The sequence below is a fragment of the Mobula hypostoma genome, chromosome 8, assembly GCF_963921235.1.
Source record: "Mobula hypostoma chromosome 8, sMobHyp1.1, whole genome shotgun sequence".
NCBI classification, from domain to species: Eukaryota; Metazoa; Chordata; class Chondrichthyes; order Myliobatiformes; family Myliobatidae; genus Mobula; species Mobula hypostoma.
This window is the reverse complement of record NC_086104.1, coordinates 138,095,768-138,113,123: the sequence shown is the minus strand read 5'-3', so window position 1 is coordinate 138,113,123 and position 17,356 is coordinate 138,095,768. Positions and strand designations below refer to the sequence as shown.

General features: G+C 39.3%; 1 protein-coding gene across 2 annotated transcripts in view; it reads left to right on the top strand.

Annotated features, from left to right (window-relative positions):
• The window catches only part of LOC134350989 (phosphatidylethanolamine-binding protein 4), a 450,761-nt gene that overhangs the window by 151,647 nt on the left and 281,758 nt on the right, over window positions 1-17,356 (top strand). For both annotated transcript variants that reach the window (XR_010019039.1, XM_063056940.1), the window contains exon 5: window positions 8,039-8,137. Coding sequence is in view for 1 of the 2 variants with exons in the window: in XM_063056940.1 (XP_062913010.1) it covers window positions 8,039-8,137 (99 nt within the window). In the remaining variant the exon portion in view is untranslated. The remainder of the gene's footprint in view (window positions 1-8,038; window positions 8,138-17,356) is intronic.

Sequence of the window (17,356 nt, the reverse complement as noted above, 5' to 3'; positions counted from 1 at the left end):
ACGGAAGTTAGAGAAGTCAATATTCATGCCATCAGGTTGGAGGCTACCCAGACGGAATATAAGGTGTTATTTCTCCTACCTGAGTGTGGCTTCATCTTGACAGTAGAGGAGGCCGTGGATAGACATGTCAGAATGGGAATGGGATGTGGAATTAAAATGTGTGGCGACTGGGAGATCTTGCTTTCTCTGGCAAACAGAGTGTAGGTATTCAGCGAAACGGTCTCCCAGCCCGCGTTGGGTCTTGCCAATATATAGAAGGCCGCACTGGGAGCACCGGCCACAGTGTATCAGACCAGCCGACTCACAGGTGAAGTGTCGCCTCATCTGGAAGGACTGCCTGGGGCCCTGAATGGTGGTGAGGGAGGAAGTGTAAGGGCATGTGTAGCACTTGTTCCGCTTACACGGATAAGTGCCAGGAGGGAGATCGGTGGAAAGGGATTGGGGGGACGAATGGACAAGGGAGTCGCATAGGGAGCTATCCCTGCGGAAAGCAGAAAGAGATGGGGAGGGAAAGATGTGCTTGGTTGTGGGATCCCGTTGGAGGTGGCGGAAGTTACAGAGAATTATATGTTCGACCCGGAGGCTGGTGGGGTGGTAGGTAAGGACAAGGGGGATCCTATTCTTAGTGGGGTGGTGGGAGGATGAGGTGAGAGCAGATGTGTGTGGAATGGGAGAGATGCTTTTGAGAGCAGAGTTGATGGTGGAGGAAGGGAAGCCTCTCTTTAAAAAAGGAAGACATCTCCTTCATCCTGGAATGAAAAGCCTCATCCTGAGAGCAGATGTGGCGGAGATGGAGGAATTGCGAGAGGGGGATGGCACTTTTGCAAGAGACAGGGTGGGAAGAGGAATAGTCCAGAAAGCTGTGAGAGTCCATACGCTTATAGTAGACATCAGTAGATAAGCTGTCTCCAGAGATAGAGACAGAAAGATCAAGAAAGGGGAGGGAGGTGTCGGAAATCGACCAGATCAATGAGCTCAGCATGTGTGCAGGAAGCAGCGCCAATGCAGTTGTCGATGTAGTGAAAGAAAAGAGGGGGACAGATACCAGTATAGGCTTGGAACATGGATTGTTCCACAAAGCCAACGAAAAGACAGGCATAGCTTGGACCGATACGGGTGCCCATGGCTACACCTTTAGTTTGGAGGAAGTGGGAGGAGCCAAAGGAGAGATTGTTAAGAGTAAGGACTAATTCTACTAGACAGAGGAGAGTGGTGGTAGAGGGGAACTGGTTAGGTCTGGAATCCAAAAAGAAGTGGAGAGTTTTGAGACCTTCCTGGTGAGGGATGGAGGTATATAGGGTCTGAACATCCATGGTGACAATAAAGTGGTGGGGGCCATGGACCGTAAAATCATTGAAGAGATTCAGAGCATGAGAAGTGTCACGAACTTAGGTGGGAAGGGATTGAACAAAGGAGGATTAAACAGGGTCGAGGTATGCAGAAATAAGTTTGGTGGGGCAGGAGCAAGCTGAGACAATGGGTCTACCTGGGCAGGCAGGTTTGTGGATCTTGGGTAGGAGTTAGAAATGGGAAATGTGGGCTGTGGGAGCTATAAGGTTGGTAGCAGTGGATGGAAGATCCCCTGAGCTGATAAAGTTGGTGATGGTGTGGGAGACAATGGCCTGGTGCTCCTTAGTGGGGTCATGATCGAGGGGTAAATAAGAGGAGGTATCCGCAATTTGAAGCTGTGCCTTGGCAAGGTAGGGGTCAGTACGCCAGACTACAACAGCATCCCCTTTATCAGCGGGTTTTATAGTAAGGTTAGGGTTAGTGCGGAGGGAGTGGAGAGCAGAGCGTTTGTAAGGAGTGAGGTTGGAATGGGAACAAGGTGTGGTGAAGTCGAGACGGTTGACGGCAGTTAGCGATAAAGAGATCCAGAGCAGGCAGAAGACCAGAGCGGGGTGTCCATGAAGAGGTGGAGGATTGAAGATGAGAGAAAGGGTCATCGGCGGGGTTGGGAGAGTCCTTGACGAAGAAGTATGCTCGAAGACGGAGCCGGCAGAAGAAGAGTTCGGTGTCATGGCGTATGCGGAACTCGCTGGGGTGTGGGCAAAGGGGGACAAAGGTAAGGCCCTTACTGAGGACAGAGCACTTTGCCTCAGAGAGTGGAAGGTTGGAAGGGATAGTAAAGACCCGGCACGGATGAGAGCTGGGATCACAGGGGGGAGGGGGAGGCTGGTGGTGTCAGTGGAGAGGGGAGGGTTGGGCTGAGAGGAAGATGGAGCCTTTCACCATGGATATTCAGTCCCTATATACCTCCATCCCCACCAGGAAGAGCTCAAAGCTCTCCACTTCTCACAGTGGAGAGCAGTGAGTCAGTATTGCACTGTATACTGCAAAAGATGAGTCGTAAGTGCTGTACAATGTAATTGGGTCTGAGAACAATTGTAGAAGAATGGATTATGTTGATGAGATGGAAGGATAATTTACTATTCATGGTTTGTGGAAACAATGGACTGATGAGCCCAACAACCTGGAGTTCATTACTGCTTTAATAATTGTTGATAAATAACTTTCTGTTAAACCACAGGCCAATATGTTATCAATAAAGTTTCAATCAAGTGCCTCAGGTAGAAAATGTGTAGCATAATATGATAGTTATGGTAGATTATTACTGTGAATAATTTTATTTTGTAAATAAAGACCTTTAAAAATTCAGATGGAGACTGATTAAGAATTAATTAATTATGGAGTACTGAAAGGTACTTTTTCAGTCTTCTTTAGTCCTGTTAGCACAAGAAGAGCTAAACTAAGTGTTTGAAGTCAAATGATCAACCCATCATATGGTTTAACAGATTGCTGACAGTCAGTTATTAATACTGTGAAGTTTTACTAACACAATATGTTGTGCCCATAAAATGTTTTGACTTCATACAGCACAATTCCATATTGGTAAAATATTTGGTGTTTTCTCACTGCCAGGAGAAGATTTTTACTTTCAATTGATAGTGTTTTATTTAAAAAGAAATTATATTATTGGCCTTTGTTGTTGCAGCTTGAAATCATTCATATGATCACTACAAGAATATTTGGTCAACCAAACAAAAACGGAGATGCCTTATCTTTTAACCTGAAATGTATATTTGAAAGATATTAGATGTTTAATTCCATATATAGAAAATAACCTCCAAATTATGAAGTTAATTGTTCATAAGTAAGATAAAATGTGTACCTTTTGGACCGTTCTCATATTTCCATATTCTTCCCTTGAAAAAGTATTGATTTCCATTGTAAAGCTACAGACTGGCTAACAGTTCAGGAGGTCACAGAAGGAACACAGCACTCATTATGTGTTATTCAAATGCTGGTTCGTTGTCAATGGCAGGGTTTTTTTTGATTGCTCTGTGATTTGGTGTCAGACAAAAACCTTCATTTACCATGACTGGAACAATGTTTCAGATTGTCACTTTGACTAGTATTTTATTTTTGAAGTCTGTACAATTAAAAACATCATTGAAGCAATGTTCCTTCAAATTTACAGCTAACATATATTGTTTTAGCATTGGAAGCATTGTTTACTGAATTTCTCAATTCCCTGCATTATCAGATGTTGAATCCCTGTGGGTAAGTTAAGAAACTACAAAGGTAAAGGGACCCTGATGGCAGTTATATACAGGCCTTCCAACTGTAGCTGGGATGTGGACCATGGATTACAAAGGAAAAATAGAAAAGGTGTGTCAAAACTAATGGATCTCAAGAAAGTGCGCTTGGTGAGTGCCTACAAGATGGCTTTTTAGAGCAATTTGTTGTTGAGCCTACTACCGGGTCAGCTAGACTGAATTGGATGTTATGTAATGAACCAAAAATGATTAGGGAGCTTAAGGTAAAAGAACCCTTGGGAGGTAGAGATCACAGTATGATTGAAATTTGATAGGGAGATGGTAAAGTCTGATGTAGCAGTATTTCAGTGGAGTAAAGGAAATTACAGTGGTATGAGAGAGGAGTTGGACAAAGTAAATTGGAAAGAGATGCTGCAGGGGTGGCAACAGAGCAGCAATGGTATGCGTTTCTGGGAAAAATGAGGAAGGAACAGGACAGATGTATTCCAAAAATGAAGAAATACTCAAATAGTAAAATAGTACACCCGTGGCTGACAAGGGAAGTCAAAGCTAATGTAAAAACAAAAGAGCGAGCATACAACAAAGCAAAAATTAGGGGGAAGATAGAAAATTTAAAAATCAACAGAGAGAAAATAAAAAATCATTAGGAGGGAAAAGATGAAATATGAAAGTAAGCTAGCAAGCAATATCAAAGTGGATAGTAAAAGCTTTTTCAAGTATGTAAAAAATAAAAGAGAAATGAGAGTGGATGTAGGACCGCTAGAAAATGAGGCCGGAGAAATAATAACGGGGACAAGGAGATGGCAGATGAACTAAATGAGTATTTTGTATCAGTCTTTCACGGTGGAAGACATCAGAAATGTGCCAGATGTTGAAGGGTGTGAGGGAAGAGAAGTGGGCGCAGTTACTATTACAAGGGAGAAGGTGCTCAAAAAGCTGAAAGACCTAAGTCATCCAGATCAGATGAACTGCATCCTAGGATTCTGAAAGAGGTAGCGCTAGAGTTTGAGAGGTATTATAATGATCTTTCAAAAATCTTTGGACTCTGGCATGGTGCTAGAGGACTGGAAAATTGCAAATGTCACTCCAATCTTCAAGAAAGGAGGAAGGCAGCAGAAAGGAAATTATAGACCAGTTAGCCTGACATCAGTGGTTGGGAAGTGTTGGGAGTCAATTGTTAAGGATGAGGTTATGGAGTACCTGGTGACACAGGAAAAGGTTGGACAAAGTCAACATAGTTTCCTTAAGGGAAAATCTTGCCTGATGAACCTGTTGGAGTTCTTTGAGGAGAATACAAGTAGGATAGATAATGGGGATGCAGTGGATGTTGTATATTTGGACTTTCAGAAGGCCTTTGACAAGGTGCCATACATGAGCCTGCTTACCAGGTTAAGAGCCCATTGTATTACAGAAAAGTTACTGGCATGGTTAGAGCATTGGCTGATTCGTAGGAGAATCAGTGGGAATAAAAGGATCCTTTTCTGGTTGGCTACCAGCGACTAGTGGTGTTCCGCAGGGGTCGTTGTTGGGACTGCTCTTTATGCTGTATATAAATTATTTCAATGATGGAATAGATGGCTTTTTTGCCAAGTTTGCAAATGACACAAAAGTTGGTGGAGGGGCAGATAGTATTGAGGAAACAGGTAGACTGCAGAAGGACTAAGACACATTAGGAGAACGGGCAAAAGAGTGGCAAACGAAATACAATGTTGGAAAATGCATGGTCATGCACTTCGGCAGTAGAAATAAATGTGCGAACTATTTTGTAAATGGGGAGAAAATCCAAAAATCTGAGATGCAAAGGGAATTGGGAGTCCTTGTGCAGAGCACTCTGAAGGTTAACTGGCAGGTCGAGTCGGTGGTGAGGAAGGCAAATGCAATGCTAACATTCTGTTCAAGAGGTCTAGCATACAAGAGCAGAGATGTGATGTTGAGGCTTTATTATGCACTGGTGAGGCCTCACCTTGTCTATTGTGAACAGTTTTCAATCGGTTTCAATAGGTACATGTAATGTCAGAGAAATTTATACAATATACATCCAGAAATTCTTTTTAGGTTCCTTTTCTAGGAATAGATGTGCTGACATTGGAGAGGGTCCAGAGGATGATAACAAGGATGATCCTGGGAAAGAAAGGGTTATCATAACGAGGAACATTTGATGGCTGTGGGTCTGTACTCACTGGAATTTAGAAGGATTAGGGAGGATTCGCATTGAAACCTTTTGAATGTTGAAAGGCCTAGACAGAGTAGATGTGGTAAGGATGTTTCCCATGGTGGGGAGTCTAGGACAAGAAGGCACAGCCTCAGGATAGAAGGATGTCCAGTTAAAATAGAGATGTGGAGAAATTTCTTCAGCCAAAGGGTGGTGAATTCATGGAATTTGTTACCGCAGGCTGCTGTGGAGGCCACGTTGTTGGGTGTATTTAAAGCCGAGCTTGATAGGTTCTTGATTAGACGGCATTAAAGGTTACGGGCAGAAGGCCAGGAGTGGGGCTGAGGAAGTGGGGCGGAGGTGGGGGGGAGAAAAGGATAAGTCATGATTCGATGGGCTAAATGGCCTATTTCTGCTCCTAGTCTTATGGTCTTATATACACCAGTTGTAGAATTCATGTGTCTATTTGCTATCTGCATTCTATTCTGTGTTGCACATTTTTATTGGTAACTAGTCACGTGGGTGGGGGACATGGTGAAGGCAAAGGTAATAAGTGCTTTGTTCTGTGCAATTTAGTACAGGGGTACAATGATGTCATATTTTTTGTTGACCCCTTAATTCTGTTTAATTGTCCTTCATTTTATTGCTTGAAGGTCGTATGTTTTGCTAGTTGTTGTTAAAATATCAAACATAGTTTTTCAACTTTTTGGAACTTTATACTTGGATTGATTAGAGGGCGCTTCATTCAAGGATAACAACCCATGTTAGGTCGCCAGCATTGGTCTGTTAGAATATCCGCTACACCAGATTTAATCTCAGTAATTTGCTGACACTCTGGACAAAACACTACATTGGAGATGTTTGTTTGTAGCATTAGTTTTCGGTTGACCCAAGATGTCCAAGTTTCTCTTGAACAGAGTTGAGACATGTTGTACCATTTGCCCAATCTCAATGATAAGTACTGTGTGGATTGTTTGATGCTAATTTGGAGTAATGTTCAAATCTCCAATATTGAAGCCCCTGTTTTGATGAAAAATAATCCAAGTTTTATCACTAATTATGTCTTAAATTATACAACCTTTCATCTTATTTTGATTTCTTGTAAAATTATGGTGGAAATGTTTCATCAGAAATAGTCAAATGATAAATTTATAGTGTTATTTAATGGGAGCGAAGAGTTGTTCACGATTATTATGATTAAATGACACTGTGGCAAGTAAACTATACTAAGAGATGACATTATGATCAAATGCCAGTCAGAGAAGTTACTAGCCAGATCTAATTATATTTGAATATTAATCAATACTGGCATACTTTTGGGCTTATGACATCTTTCACTAGAAAAAAATTGGATTAATGTTTCACACGGCTTGATGCGTTTTCAACAATTTTCTTTCACTTAAATCAATGTCTCACTCAACAACCTTGAAAAGAAAGAAAATACATTATTTTTCTTGCCACATGCAGTTAGGGAGCGCATAGGGAAGGAGAAGGTTGATGTGATTGAGGATGTCTTTCAAAGATCAGAACCACGAGAAACATGGCTAGAAGAATCAGAAAGATGAAGAAATATACTGATGTTGCACATACAGTTGATACAGTCTTTGCTTTTCACTTTGATGCCTACCAATTGTAAGATAGGCATTTTATCATTGGGTGGAGGGAAGGTAAAACTGACAAAATCCAACTTGAAATATAAATTCTTTGACTGTTCTGAGTAAATATAGAATGTATTTAAAAAGAAATGGCAACGTAGAGAAAGGATGCCTTTCAGACCTTTGCAAACAAGCTAAAATTAAAGTGTCCTAATTGCAAAAATTACTCTTATTCCTTTGAAAGGTCAACTACAGTCTTGTTAATGAACATAACATTATTATTTTTAAACCATTTCATTTCTGATTCCAGAATTGGATTATCTGCTTGAAAACACTATTTATTTCATTATTTTCTTAGATATTTGGAGATTTACTTTTCTTTTGGACAGGCTGATGGAAAGTGAGTTGCAGATCAAGAAGGCAGCATGGGTTTATGATTTTTAGGGGATGTGAAAAGCTTATTATTCATTATAATGGTTACGAGCAAATTCTGCAGATGGCATTGCAATATAAATCTATTCTTATCTCTACACCCATTCATTTATTTTGATATTCTCAGACTATAGTACTTCATCGGTTTAAAAAAAAACACTTATTTGCTCCTTTGATTACGGTGGTTCATCCGGTCCTGTTAACTTTAGTGTTTGAGTGATAGGATTGTACTTTAGTGATTAGTGATGTGTGTGTTATAAAGTAGGATCTTTTCATTGTGCCCATTGTTTCTTGAACAGGGCATGATGTATGTGCTGATAATGGTGGATCCTGATTCTCCAAGCAAGAGCAATCCTGTATTCCGTCACTGGAGACATTGGCTGGTGACTAATATACGTGTAAGTAATATCTGATGATAATGATGTGGTGAATTTATTTCATTATATCCTGTTTTTGATATTTGATTTTTATACTTATGTTCATTAGTTTATAGCAACTTGGTGACCTGCTAAACTTTGAAATAGCAGTTTCAAATTCTGATCTGTAGTATAGGTAGTGAAGCTGCTGACTTGTACGCCTGTGATCCAGGCTCAACCTTGACCTCTGTGTGGAGTTTGCATAGAAGAACAGGCAAGACTACATGAGTTTTCTCTGGGTGCAGTGGCTTCTTCCCACATCTCAAAAGTATGCAAGTTAAGTACTGGCCACTCCAAATTGCTCCGAGTGTAGAGATAGGTGGTGAAATCTGATGGGACAAAGAGAATATAGATCAGAAGCAAAATTAGTGGGGGAATGAGATAGCTGTTAGAGCTAACATAACCCTTAATGTGCAAAATGGCTCCTACTATGTTTTGAGGAAATATGAATTTGTTCCTGTATTTTGCCTTAATGTATGATGCATTTATCCTGTGTGTAACATTGGTAATCTATTTGATACTGTTAATAAACCTGTGTAATTATTAATTATTAATTATTGTCTCTTCCTGTCAGATGACATCACATGTCAGGACTCCTCTGCATAACATCATTAGTGGTTTTAACCCTGGAATAGAGAGGTGTACAAAGAATTGATATCTAACTTCTAACTGCTTATGTATGAAACAGCATTTTTGACCAGTTGACTTCAATTTTCTGAAGCTAGCAGTTGAATTTTGTGGTTAAACTGTCGCAAAGTGGGTTCATCAGAAAAGCTGAAGACCATGAAATAAAAAGAAAAATTAACTACATGGATAAGAACTTGGCTTTGAACATGAAGTAGAGATTGGATATTATTTAGATTGGTGAAACGTGTATGCTGTTATTCACCAAGGGGTAGATCTGGGCATGGTTGCCAATATTCAGTAATTGGTTGCCTCTCTGACTGGAGCCCTGTGACTAGTGGAGTGCCACAGGGACTAGTGCTATGTCAGTTGCTCTTTGTATCAATATGAATGATCTGGATCATAATGTGGATAACTAGATCAGCAAATTTGTGGATGACACCAAGACTGGGAGTGTAGTAGACAGCAAGGAAGTCTACCATGGCAGAAGGACCCACTGGAAAAATGGGGTGAAAAATGGTAGATGGAAAGCTTCGGGCACATTGGCCTTCATAAATCAAAATCAAATATTGAGTACAGGAGATATGTTGAAGTTGTATAAGACATTGGTGAGGCCAAATTTGGAGTATTGTGTGCAGTTTTGGTCACCTACTGACAGGAAAGATGAAAATAAGATTGAAAGAGTACAGAGAAAATTAATAAGGATGTTGCGAGGTATGGAGGACTTGAGTTATAAGGAAAAAATTGACTAGGTTAGGATTTTATTCGTTGGAACATAGAAGACTGTGAGGAGATTTGATAGAGATATACAAAATTATGAGGGGTATAGATAGGGTAAATGCAGGCAAGCTTTTCTAACTGAGGTTGGGTGGGACTACAACTAGAGATCATGGATTAAGGGTGAAAGGTGAAAAGTGAAAAGTTTAAGGGAAACATGAGGTGAAACATTTTCACTCAGAGGATCATGAGGATATGTAATAAGCTGCCAGCACGAGTTGTATGCAAGCTGAATTTCAATGTTTAAGAGAAGTTGAGTAGGTACATGGATGGTAGGGGTATGGAGGGCTGTGGTCCCAGTGCAGATTGATGGGAGTAGACAGTTTAAATGATATAAATAACCAGTCTCCGTGCTGTACTTTTCTATAACTCTTTTGAATTCCAACAATAAGAGATAGATTTTCTTTCATGCAGGTACTTTTGTGACACCAAAAGCACATGGTACAGAGATCAGCACAGACTAGATGAACTAAATTGTCTCCTGTAACTGTTGATGTTGTTTGAAATGATATAAGTAAGTGAAAAAGAAGACATTAAATTTAATGCAAATCAAAATACAGAAAATGCTGGAAGAACTCAGCAGGTTAGAAAGACCTATGTGGAAATAACCAAACAGTTGATGTTTTGGGCTGAGATTCTTCTTCAGGACTATTTATTATATATAAAAGGTTGTATTTTTTAAAAATCTGACCAGTAAACTTCAAAAGCAAGTCTGTAGACTTCTCTGAATAAAATTTATAAAAGAAAGTGTTTTCTCCAAAATGCTAGCCATCCACACTTTGTGTGGATATCCCAAAGGGTAAATGTTTCCCAGTCTGTGAATTAGGATGAGAAATTGTTTAGCTGTCTATCCTCAAAAATGATATTTTTCAAGCATCAGCTTTATCTCAAGTTCACGTATCTGTAAAATTTGGAAGGTTGAGCAAAGTTGATAGTTCAAAAAATCAAGCTTACAATGTCTCTTTTAAAGAGCTCTTTGAAATTGGAATTAGTAGCAGTGAGGGACTGGCCAGACCAGACTGGATCCTGGTGTCTTGATTCAACATTGGTCAACCCTGGTCCATTTCTTTGAGGAACTAAAGGGCAGGATAGACAAAGGAGAGACCATGGATGTTGTTTACTTGGATTTTCAGAAGGCCTTTGACAAGGTTCTGCACATGAGGCTACTAAACAAGAGCCCACGGTATTGCAGGAAATACACTAACATGGATAGAAGATTGGCTGACTGGCAGGTGGCAAAGAGTGGGAATGAAGAGGGTCTTTTCTGATCAGCTGCTTGATATTGGTGGTGTTCTGCATGGATTGATGTTGGGACCAATTCTTTTCATTTACATATCAATGATTTAGATAATGGAATTGATGGCTTCATGGCCAAGTTTGTGGATGATACAAAGGTAGGCACGCAGTGTTGAGGAAGCAGTGAATCTACAGAAGGAATTATTTAGACAGATTAAGAGAATAGGCAAACAATTAGTAGATGGAATACAGCACATTGAAATGCATGGTCATGCTTTTGATAAAAGGAATTAAGGTATAGACTATTTTCTAAATTGGGACAAATTCAGAAATCAGAGGTGCAGAGGAGCTTGGAAGTCCTTGGGCAGGATTCCCTAAAGATTAACTTGCAGGCTCAGTCAATGGTAAGGAAGGCAAATGCAATGTTAGCATTCATTTTGAGAGCACTTGAATATAAAAGCATCGAAGAGGGTCCAGAGGAGGTTCACAAGAATGATCCTGGGAATGAATGGGTTAATGTATGACGAATGTTTGATTGTCTAGGCCTGTACTTGCTGGAGTGTAGTAGAAAGAGAGGGAAAGCTATTAAATATTGAAGGGCTGAGATAGAGTGGACATGGAGAGGATTTTTGCTGTAGTGGAGGAGTCCAGGGTACAGCCTCAGAAAAGAAGAACATCCCTTTAGAATAGAATGGAGGAGGAATTTCTCAAGCCAGTGGGTGGTGAATCTGTGGAATTCATTGCCTAATTGGCTGTGGAGGCCGAGGCATTGGGTATATTTAAAGCTGAGTTTGACAGTAAAGGTGTCAAAGGTTACAGGCAGAATGCAGGAGAATAGTGTTGGGAGGGATAATATAATCAGCCATGATTGAATGGTGGAGTAATTTTGCTAGGCTGAATGGCCAGATTCTTCTTCTATGTGTTATTGTCATTGAGTGATTGCTGTGCTCAGCGTTAGGTGAGGACACAATCCAAGCATTGGCTGTGCTCTGAGAACCAGGCAGATAGTAATAAAAATTCAAATCTGTAGCTGGAGTCTTCAGTTGCTGCCCATGTCACTCCTGAATGATATTACTGATCCTTTCTTTTAACTATTTTCGGTGGTTATAGATCTTCCCAGCCCAAATCGCAGAGCTTCAGTTTTTACAGGAAAATTGTTGCCCCTTTTATATGCTATAGAGATCAAATAGCTTTCCTTTCCAATATGGGATGTTCACTACAATCCTGCTGGCTTTCCCTGATGTATGTCATTGACCTAGGCTTGCATGTACTGAGCACCATTTCAAACATTTGAGAAGACCAGACCTGTAAGAGCATAGTTGTACATTTCAATAAGACATGGGTATCTTGTGGAATAGAATGAGAAGTCAAGCTAAAACTTAATATTACGTGTAAAGTGGTATGTTTTGCTTGGAAGTATGTGGGAATGATACAAGGAATTGGCAATAAGTACTGTTTTTAATGATGATGTTGGGTTTGCAAAAAAAAACAAAACAAATAAATACAGAATACTTTTCTGAAGAGAGTGCTGTCACAATGTGTGTAATAGAATTGGTTGGACAAACTGAGAAAGTATTTGTAAGGAGAAATGGAACCCTGAGCATCATAAGCAGAGGAATGGGTATAAAGCAAGAAAGGAAATAATGTTGAAACACTGAAATTCATTCTTCTGCCTTACTGTGGTTATACTAAGGATAAAAAAAATACAGGGTAGTCCTTGTTTTCTTCTGGTATCAGTCCACCAAATTTATGAATATTCCATTGGTTGCTTAAGAGACTATGCAGTGAATGATAATTGTAGATTAGCAGTCTGAAAGATTCGCAGAGCAGCAATGTGGATGTCTGTGCTAAGGATTGAAGGTATTCTCTGTGAAGAGTAGCAAACTGGTAGAAGGGTTCAATATCATGAAAGATCTGGACAAAGTGGATTAAAAGTGCCTGTTTCCACTGGCAAAATATATAAATCATGCAGATTCATTATACTTGGCAAAAATAAACAAAATGTTTGAGGAAACAAAAACATCTTCATGCAATGGCATTGATGATCTGGAAATCACTATGAAAATGAGGGAAGCAGATTCGATAATGGTTTTTGGAAAGAAAATACTTGAATATTTAAATAGGAAAAAAAAACAAAATTAGCTGGGCTACAGAGATGGAGAGTTAATGGTGCTAACTGGTTTGTGAGTATGGTCTCAGTAGGGCAAATTAACTCCTTTTCAATAACAATTGTTTGATTCTCTGAAAATGTATTTCGTGTTTAAAGTGGATTATTAATGTATTCAAAAAAGAAACATGTTGAGCATATGGACATTTCTATTCCTGTGAATATTTTCTCTAGAAGCTACTATAATATGATAATCATTTCGTAGAAATATCCTGTGCATATTGTGTTTACAACACTATGAATGTCTGTAACCACACATAGAATTTTGGCATGACTCACAGAATTAACATATAATGTTTGAGCTCTGGAACCAAAAAAGAATAGCTATATTAATTTTTAAAAGCTTGTTCATGAGAATTGAATGGGTGAGTAAACAGACAACAAGGCCATTAATTGGGATTTCAGTAGCTTCTGAGCTGAGGCACATGAGAAGCAAGCAAGCAATGTTACAGAGGCAGAAGTAAGTAGTTTAATATTAGAATAGATACAGGGATGAAAAAAGCTCTGTCAATGCTTTTTCATCAACAATGTTACAAAGGTCACTTCAGTTGTTTTGCAAAAGACCTTTCTGCATCTTTAAGTTAGGAATGGGATTGTTTATTGGTGCTTGTACTGTGTTAAATGTAATTCACAACTCTATATCTACTTCTCCTTGTCATTCAATAGCATTATATCCATTTCTATCTCCCAACTAGCACCCTCAATGTGTACATCTAACATTGATCGGAAACTTAATGGCAGGTCACATTATTTGGGGAATGACTCTCAAAGCTTTTGCACTATTAACAAGACACTGCAAGAGTGTGATGAATATGCTTCATTGGGCTGGAGAGTACAGCCCCAACAGCACTAAAGATACTTGACACAATTTGTGATAAAGCATTTCATTCAATGCAATTCTTCAGCCTGAAATTCATTCCCTTCAGCATCCATGAAGTGTAGACTCCCTGTGGAATGTGCGGGTTTTCTCCGGGTCCTCCTGTTTCCTTCCACAGTCTGAAGATATACCAGTTAGGTTAATTGGTCATAGTAAATTGTCCCGTGATTAGGTTAGGTTAATCGATTTGTTGGCCGTTGCTGGGGCAGTGTGGCTCAAAGGGCTGGAAGGGCCTACTCCATGCTGTATCACTTAATAAATAGAATAAATAAATATTCCAGTCATTGGAATATGGCATACCTTCTTAGCTGTCCACAAAGATGGAGGCGTGCATGGATGCAGCGGCCCCTCCGGCTCTAACCAATGGTGAAGACAGAGGAACTTTGTTTTGGTTGGTTGTATGTATACAGTCAGATAACGATAAACTTGAACTTGAAGATACTTCTTTGGTAGTCTTGAATAAATTACAAGATTGATCTAGTTAAGATTCCTGGTATTAAATTGGGTAGGTTTAATGAACTGTGAAAGTACAATTTTCTGTTGCGCATTTTTCAATGCATAAATATTTTTAGAAAGTACTTTTTTTTTTATTTAGTATATTTTGGATGTATCACATTTGGGTCCAATGGATGTTATATGTTGTTTGTTAGATTTGTACTTTTGAGCAATAGTCTGATAATCAGATACACATACAAAGTGTAAAGTTGCAACATCAAAGTGAAGATGAATTTTAATCATGTGTTGTGATAGGTGTGTTAGTAAAAGGAATGGGCAGATCAAGTATGGACACTCTCCTCACTTTGTGTATTTGTTGAATCCTGAAGGTGAAGGAATTTCTTAAAGTTCTGGGGTATTGCCATTCCTAGTGGTGGTCTGCAATTATCTGGTGCTAAGACTCATTTTACTTGAACACGATTCAGTTGAGCTTTATTGGCAATTAATTACATTTAGTTATAAAATGGGTCCACTAAAAGTAAACCTACTCTGTGTTAAATTGTGAGGGGCAGCAAAACACTCTTATCACCTGTTTGGAATTATTTTCAAAATGTACTAAAAGATACATTTAATGTCCGTGATTGTTTATCCTAATTTTTAAATTGGAAATTAATTCTGAGCGTAAAATAGATTCTCCTGCTTGCCAGCTTGACTCCAGTATAAATGCAATCAGAAGACTGTAAACATGCACCTCATTTGAAACAGTCTTCTGTATCCAAGCAACAGAGATCACACTAGTAAAGTGACATCAAAGCTAGTCTGTCATTCTGTCAGTCTGCTTTCAGGTGAAGCATCCTTTCTACAATGCTGTGCTTGAGAATCATAAACAATGTATTTATAATGTGCGTGTATGCACATATACAAGACCTTGAGGTGGGAGATGCAGAGACTTGTAACACAAAGATTTGTGGCCATTATTTCCCACACAATGATTGTTTTTGTATGTCTGACTCATTGGAATAGGTAACAAACCGAGGCTGGGGACAAAATTACAAAAAGGGAATGAAAATATCCTTTTTATCTATAACAACAAAAGCACTTTCTCCCAGTTCAGAAATTGCTAAAACGAGGAAACGTAATTTTAAAGCGATTACAGGAGGGATGTCAGACGTAAGTTTTTTATACAGAGAGTGGAATGCCCTGCCTGGGTGGTGGTAGAGGCTGATACATTGGGGACATTTAAAAGAACTCTTAGATAGGCACATGGGTGCTAGGAAATATCTGGGCTATGTAGGAGGGCAAGGTTAGATTGACCTTGGAGTAGGTTAAATGGTTGGCACAACATTGGGGGCCGAAGGGCTTGGACTATTATATTCTATGTTCTGTGTTCCTATATATACTGGCATTCTGTTAAGCTGTATATGTGACAAATAAAGCTAATCACTAATCTTTTTACCATTGGCCTATCAGCATCAACCACTATATAAATTCTACTTTAATCGATCTTTTTTATTCTCCCCATGTTTTTATTAATTCTCTCAACTGAAGGGCTACTGATGGGGTCTAATTAACTTATCAACCCCTGTGTCTTAAGTATGCGGGAGGTAACCAGAGTATCTGGTGGAAATTCATGCTGTAACAGGGAGAACGTGCAACTCCATAAGATAGCAATGGAGCTCATGGTTCAACAAGGATCTCTGATATTGTGAGGCAGAAGATCTAATAACTGTGCCGCCGTGTCACTCCATAATGATCGAAAAAGTTGTTAGCATTCATTTGCAATTGGAGATTGAGAGGCATACTAATGTATATCAACACACACTTTACATTATTAATGGTAAATGGTTTAAAAAAAAAGCAAAGTCATGGGAGACAGCCTGTCTGTGCTTTCCAATTGCCTGATTTCTATTAAGATAATTATCTACGATGAGTCGATGGATGGCAAGGTTGTTCGCAAGCGAAAATACATGCTACAGCTGATGGTGTAATTACGGTAGAGATTGAAACAGTAAGTGGAGTGTGAAGAAGCTGGGCAGTATTAACTTCTGAGAGATGCACAAGATTAGATTGGTGAGGAAAAGGCACAGGAGAAGTTACTACTCATAAGGGGCAGCAATGGTGGGCATATTGGAGGATTTAAAAGAGGTATGTGTACCAACTTTTCTAATAAGGTAATTAGAGCTAGCCCACATACCTTTGGAGGAGAAACTGTAATATGAGAGTGAGGTATCAATTTCAAAATTGCCCAGAATCAATTCTTAATGCCAGGCAATGTTTCAGTTAATAAAAAGGGATTCCATTATTTTGATAGCTTGTTTTCTTAGTGATGCCTAAAAATGAGTCTGCTACCTCTTTCAAGTCCTTTGTCTTACAGTGTATAGACAATATTACAATGTGTTTGCCTCACAGCAATCACTGTAAGATTTCAAGGAATCCAGTGCACTTTGCACTGCGGTCCACATTCTCTACAGCTGGACTAAAGCAAATGTAATGTAAAATAACTGCAGCAATTATATCATCTCTATAAATCTGAATTTGACAACTATTGTACTAGTATATCAAGAAAGTAATCTGCTCACGAACAGATCTTTTACATTTGTAATGGAGAGATAAAGAACAAAGTTAATTACAATGGAGAATGTGGTATGAAATTAATCTGTCATCTTGATAGAGATTTCAAGTTTCATTATGCTGTCAACAGTTATTATTTACAATCAATATGCCTAAGCCGTCTTAATTAATTATTTTGGTACCCATGCAGCACCCGCTGCCAATTCCAGTACTGGTTGACTGAAAAAAATGGATATTTGAAGATCAATACTTCAGACTTAAACTCATGATCTTCCAGGCAGCAGTAATCCCGGCTCTCTTGTATAATTTCTGAGATGTGAACTGACAGCTGGCATTTCAAGGCATCAATGCTATTTCCAGAAAATACTCCAAATTTACTGGAATGATAATCAAACTCTCCCAGCATTCTCTTCCAGACCAGTATCCCTAGCATTGAGGCCCTACTTAGTCAACTCTGTTGGGACTGTTCATCTTGTTTGTACGCCCAACACCAGGCTCTTGTAACAGACATTTT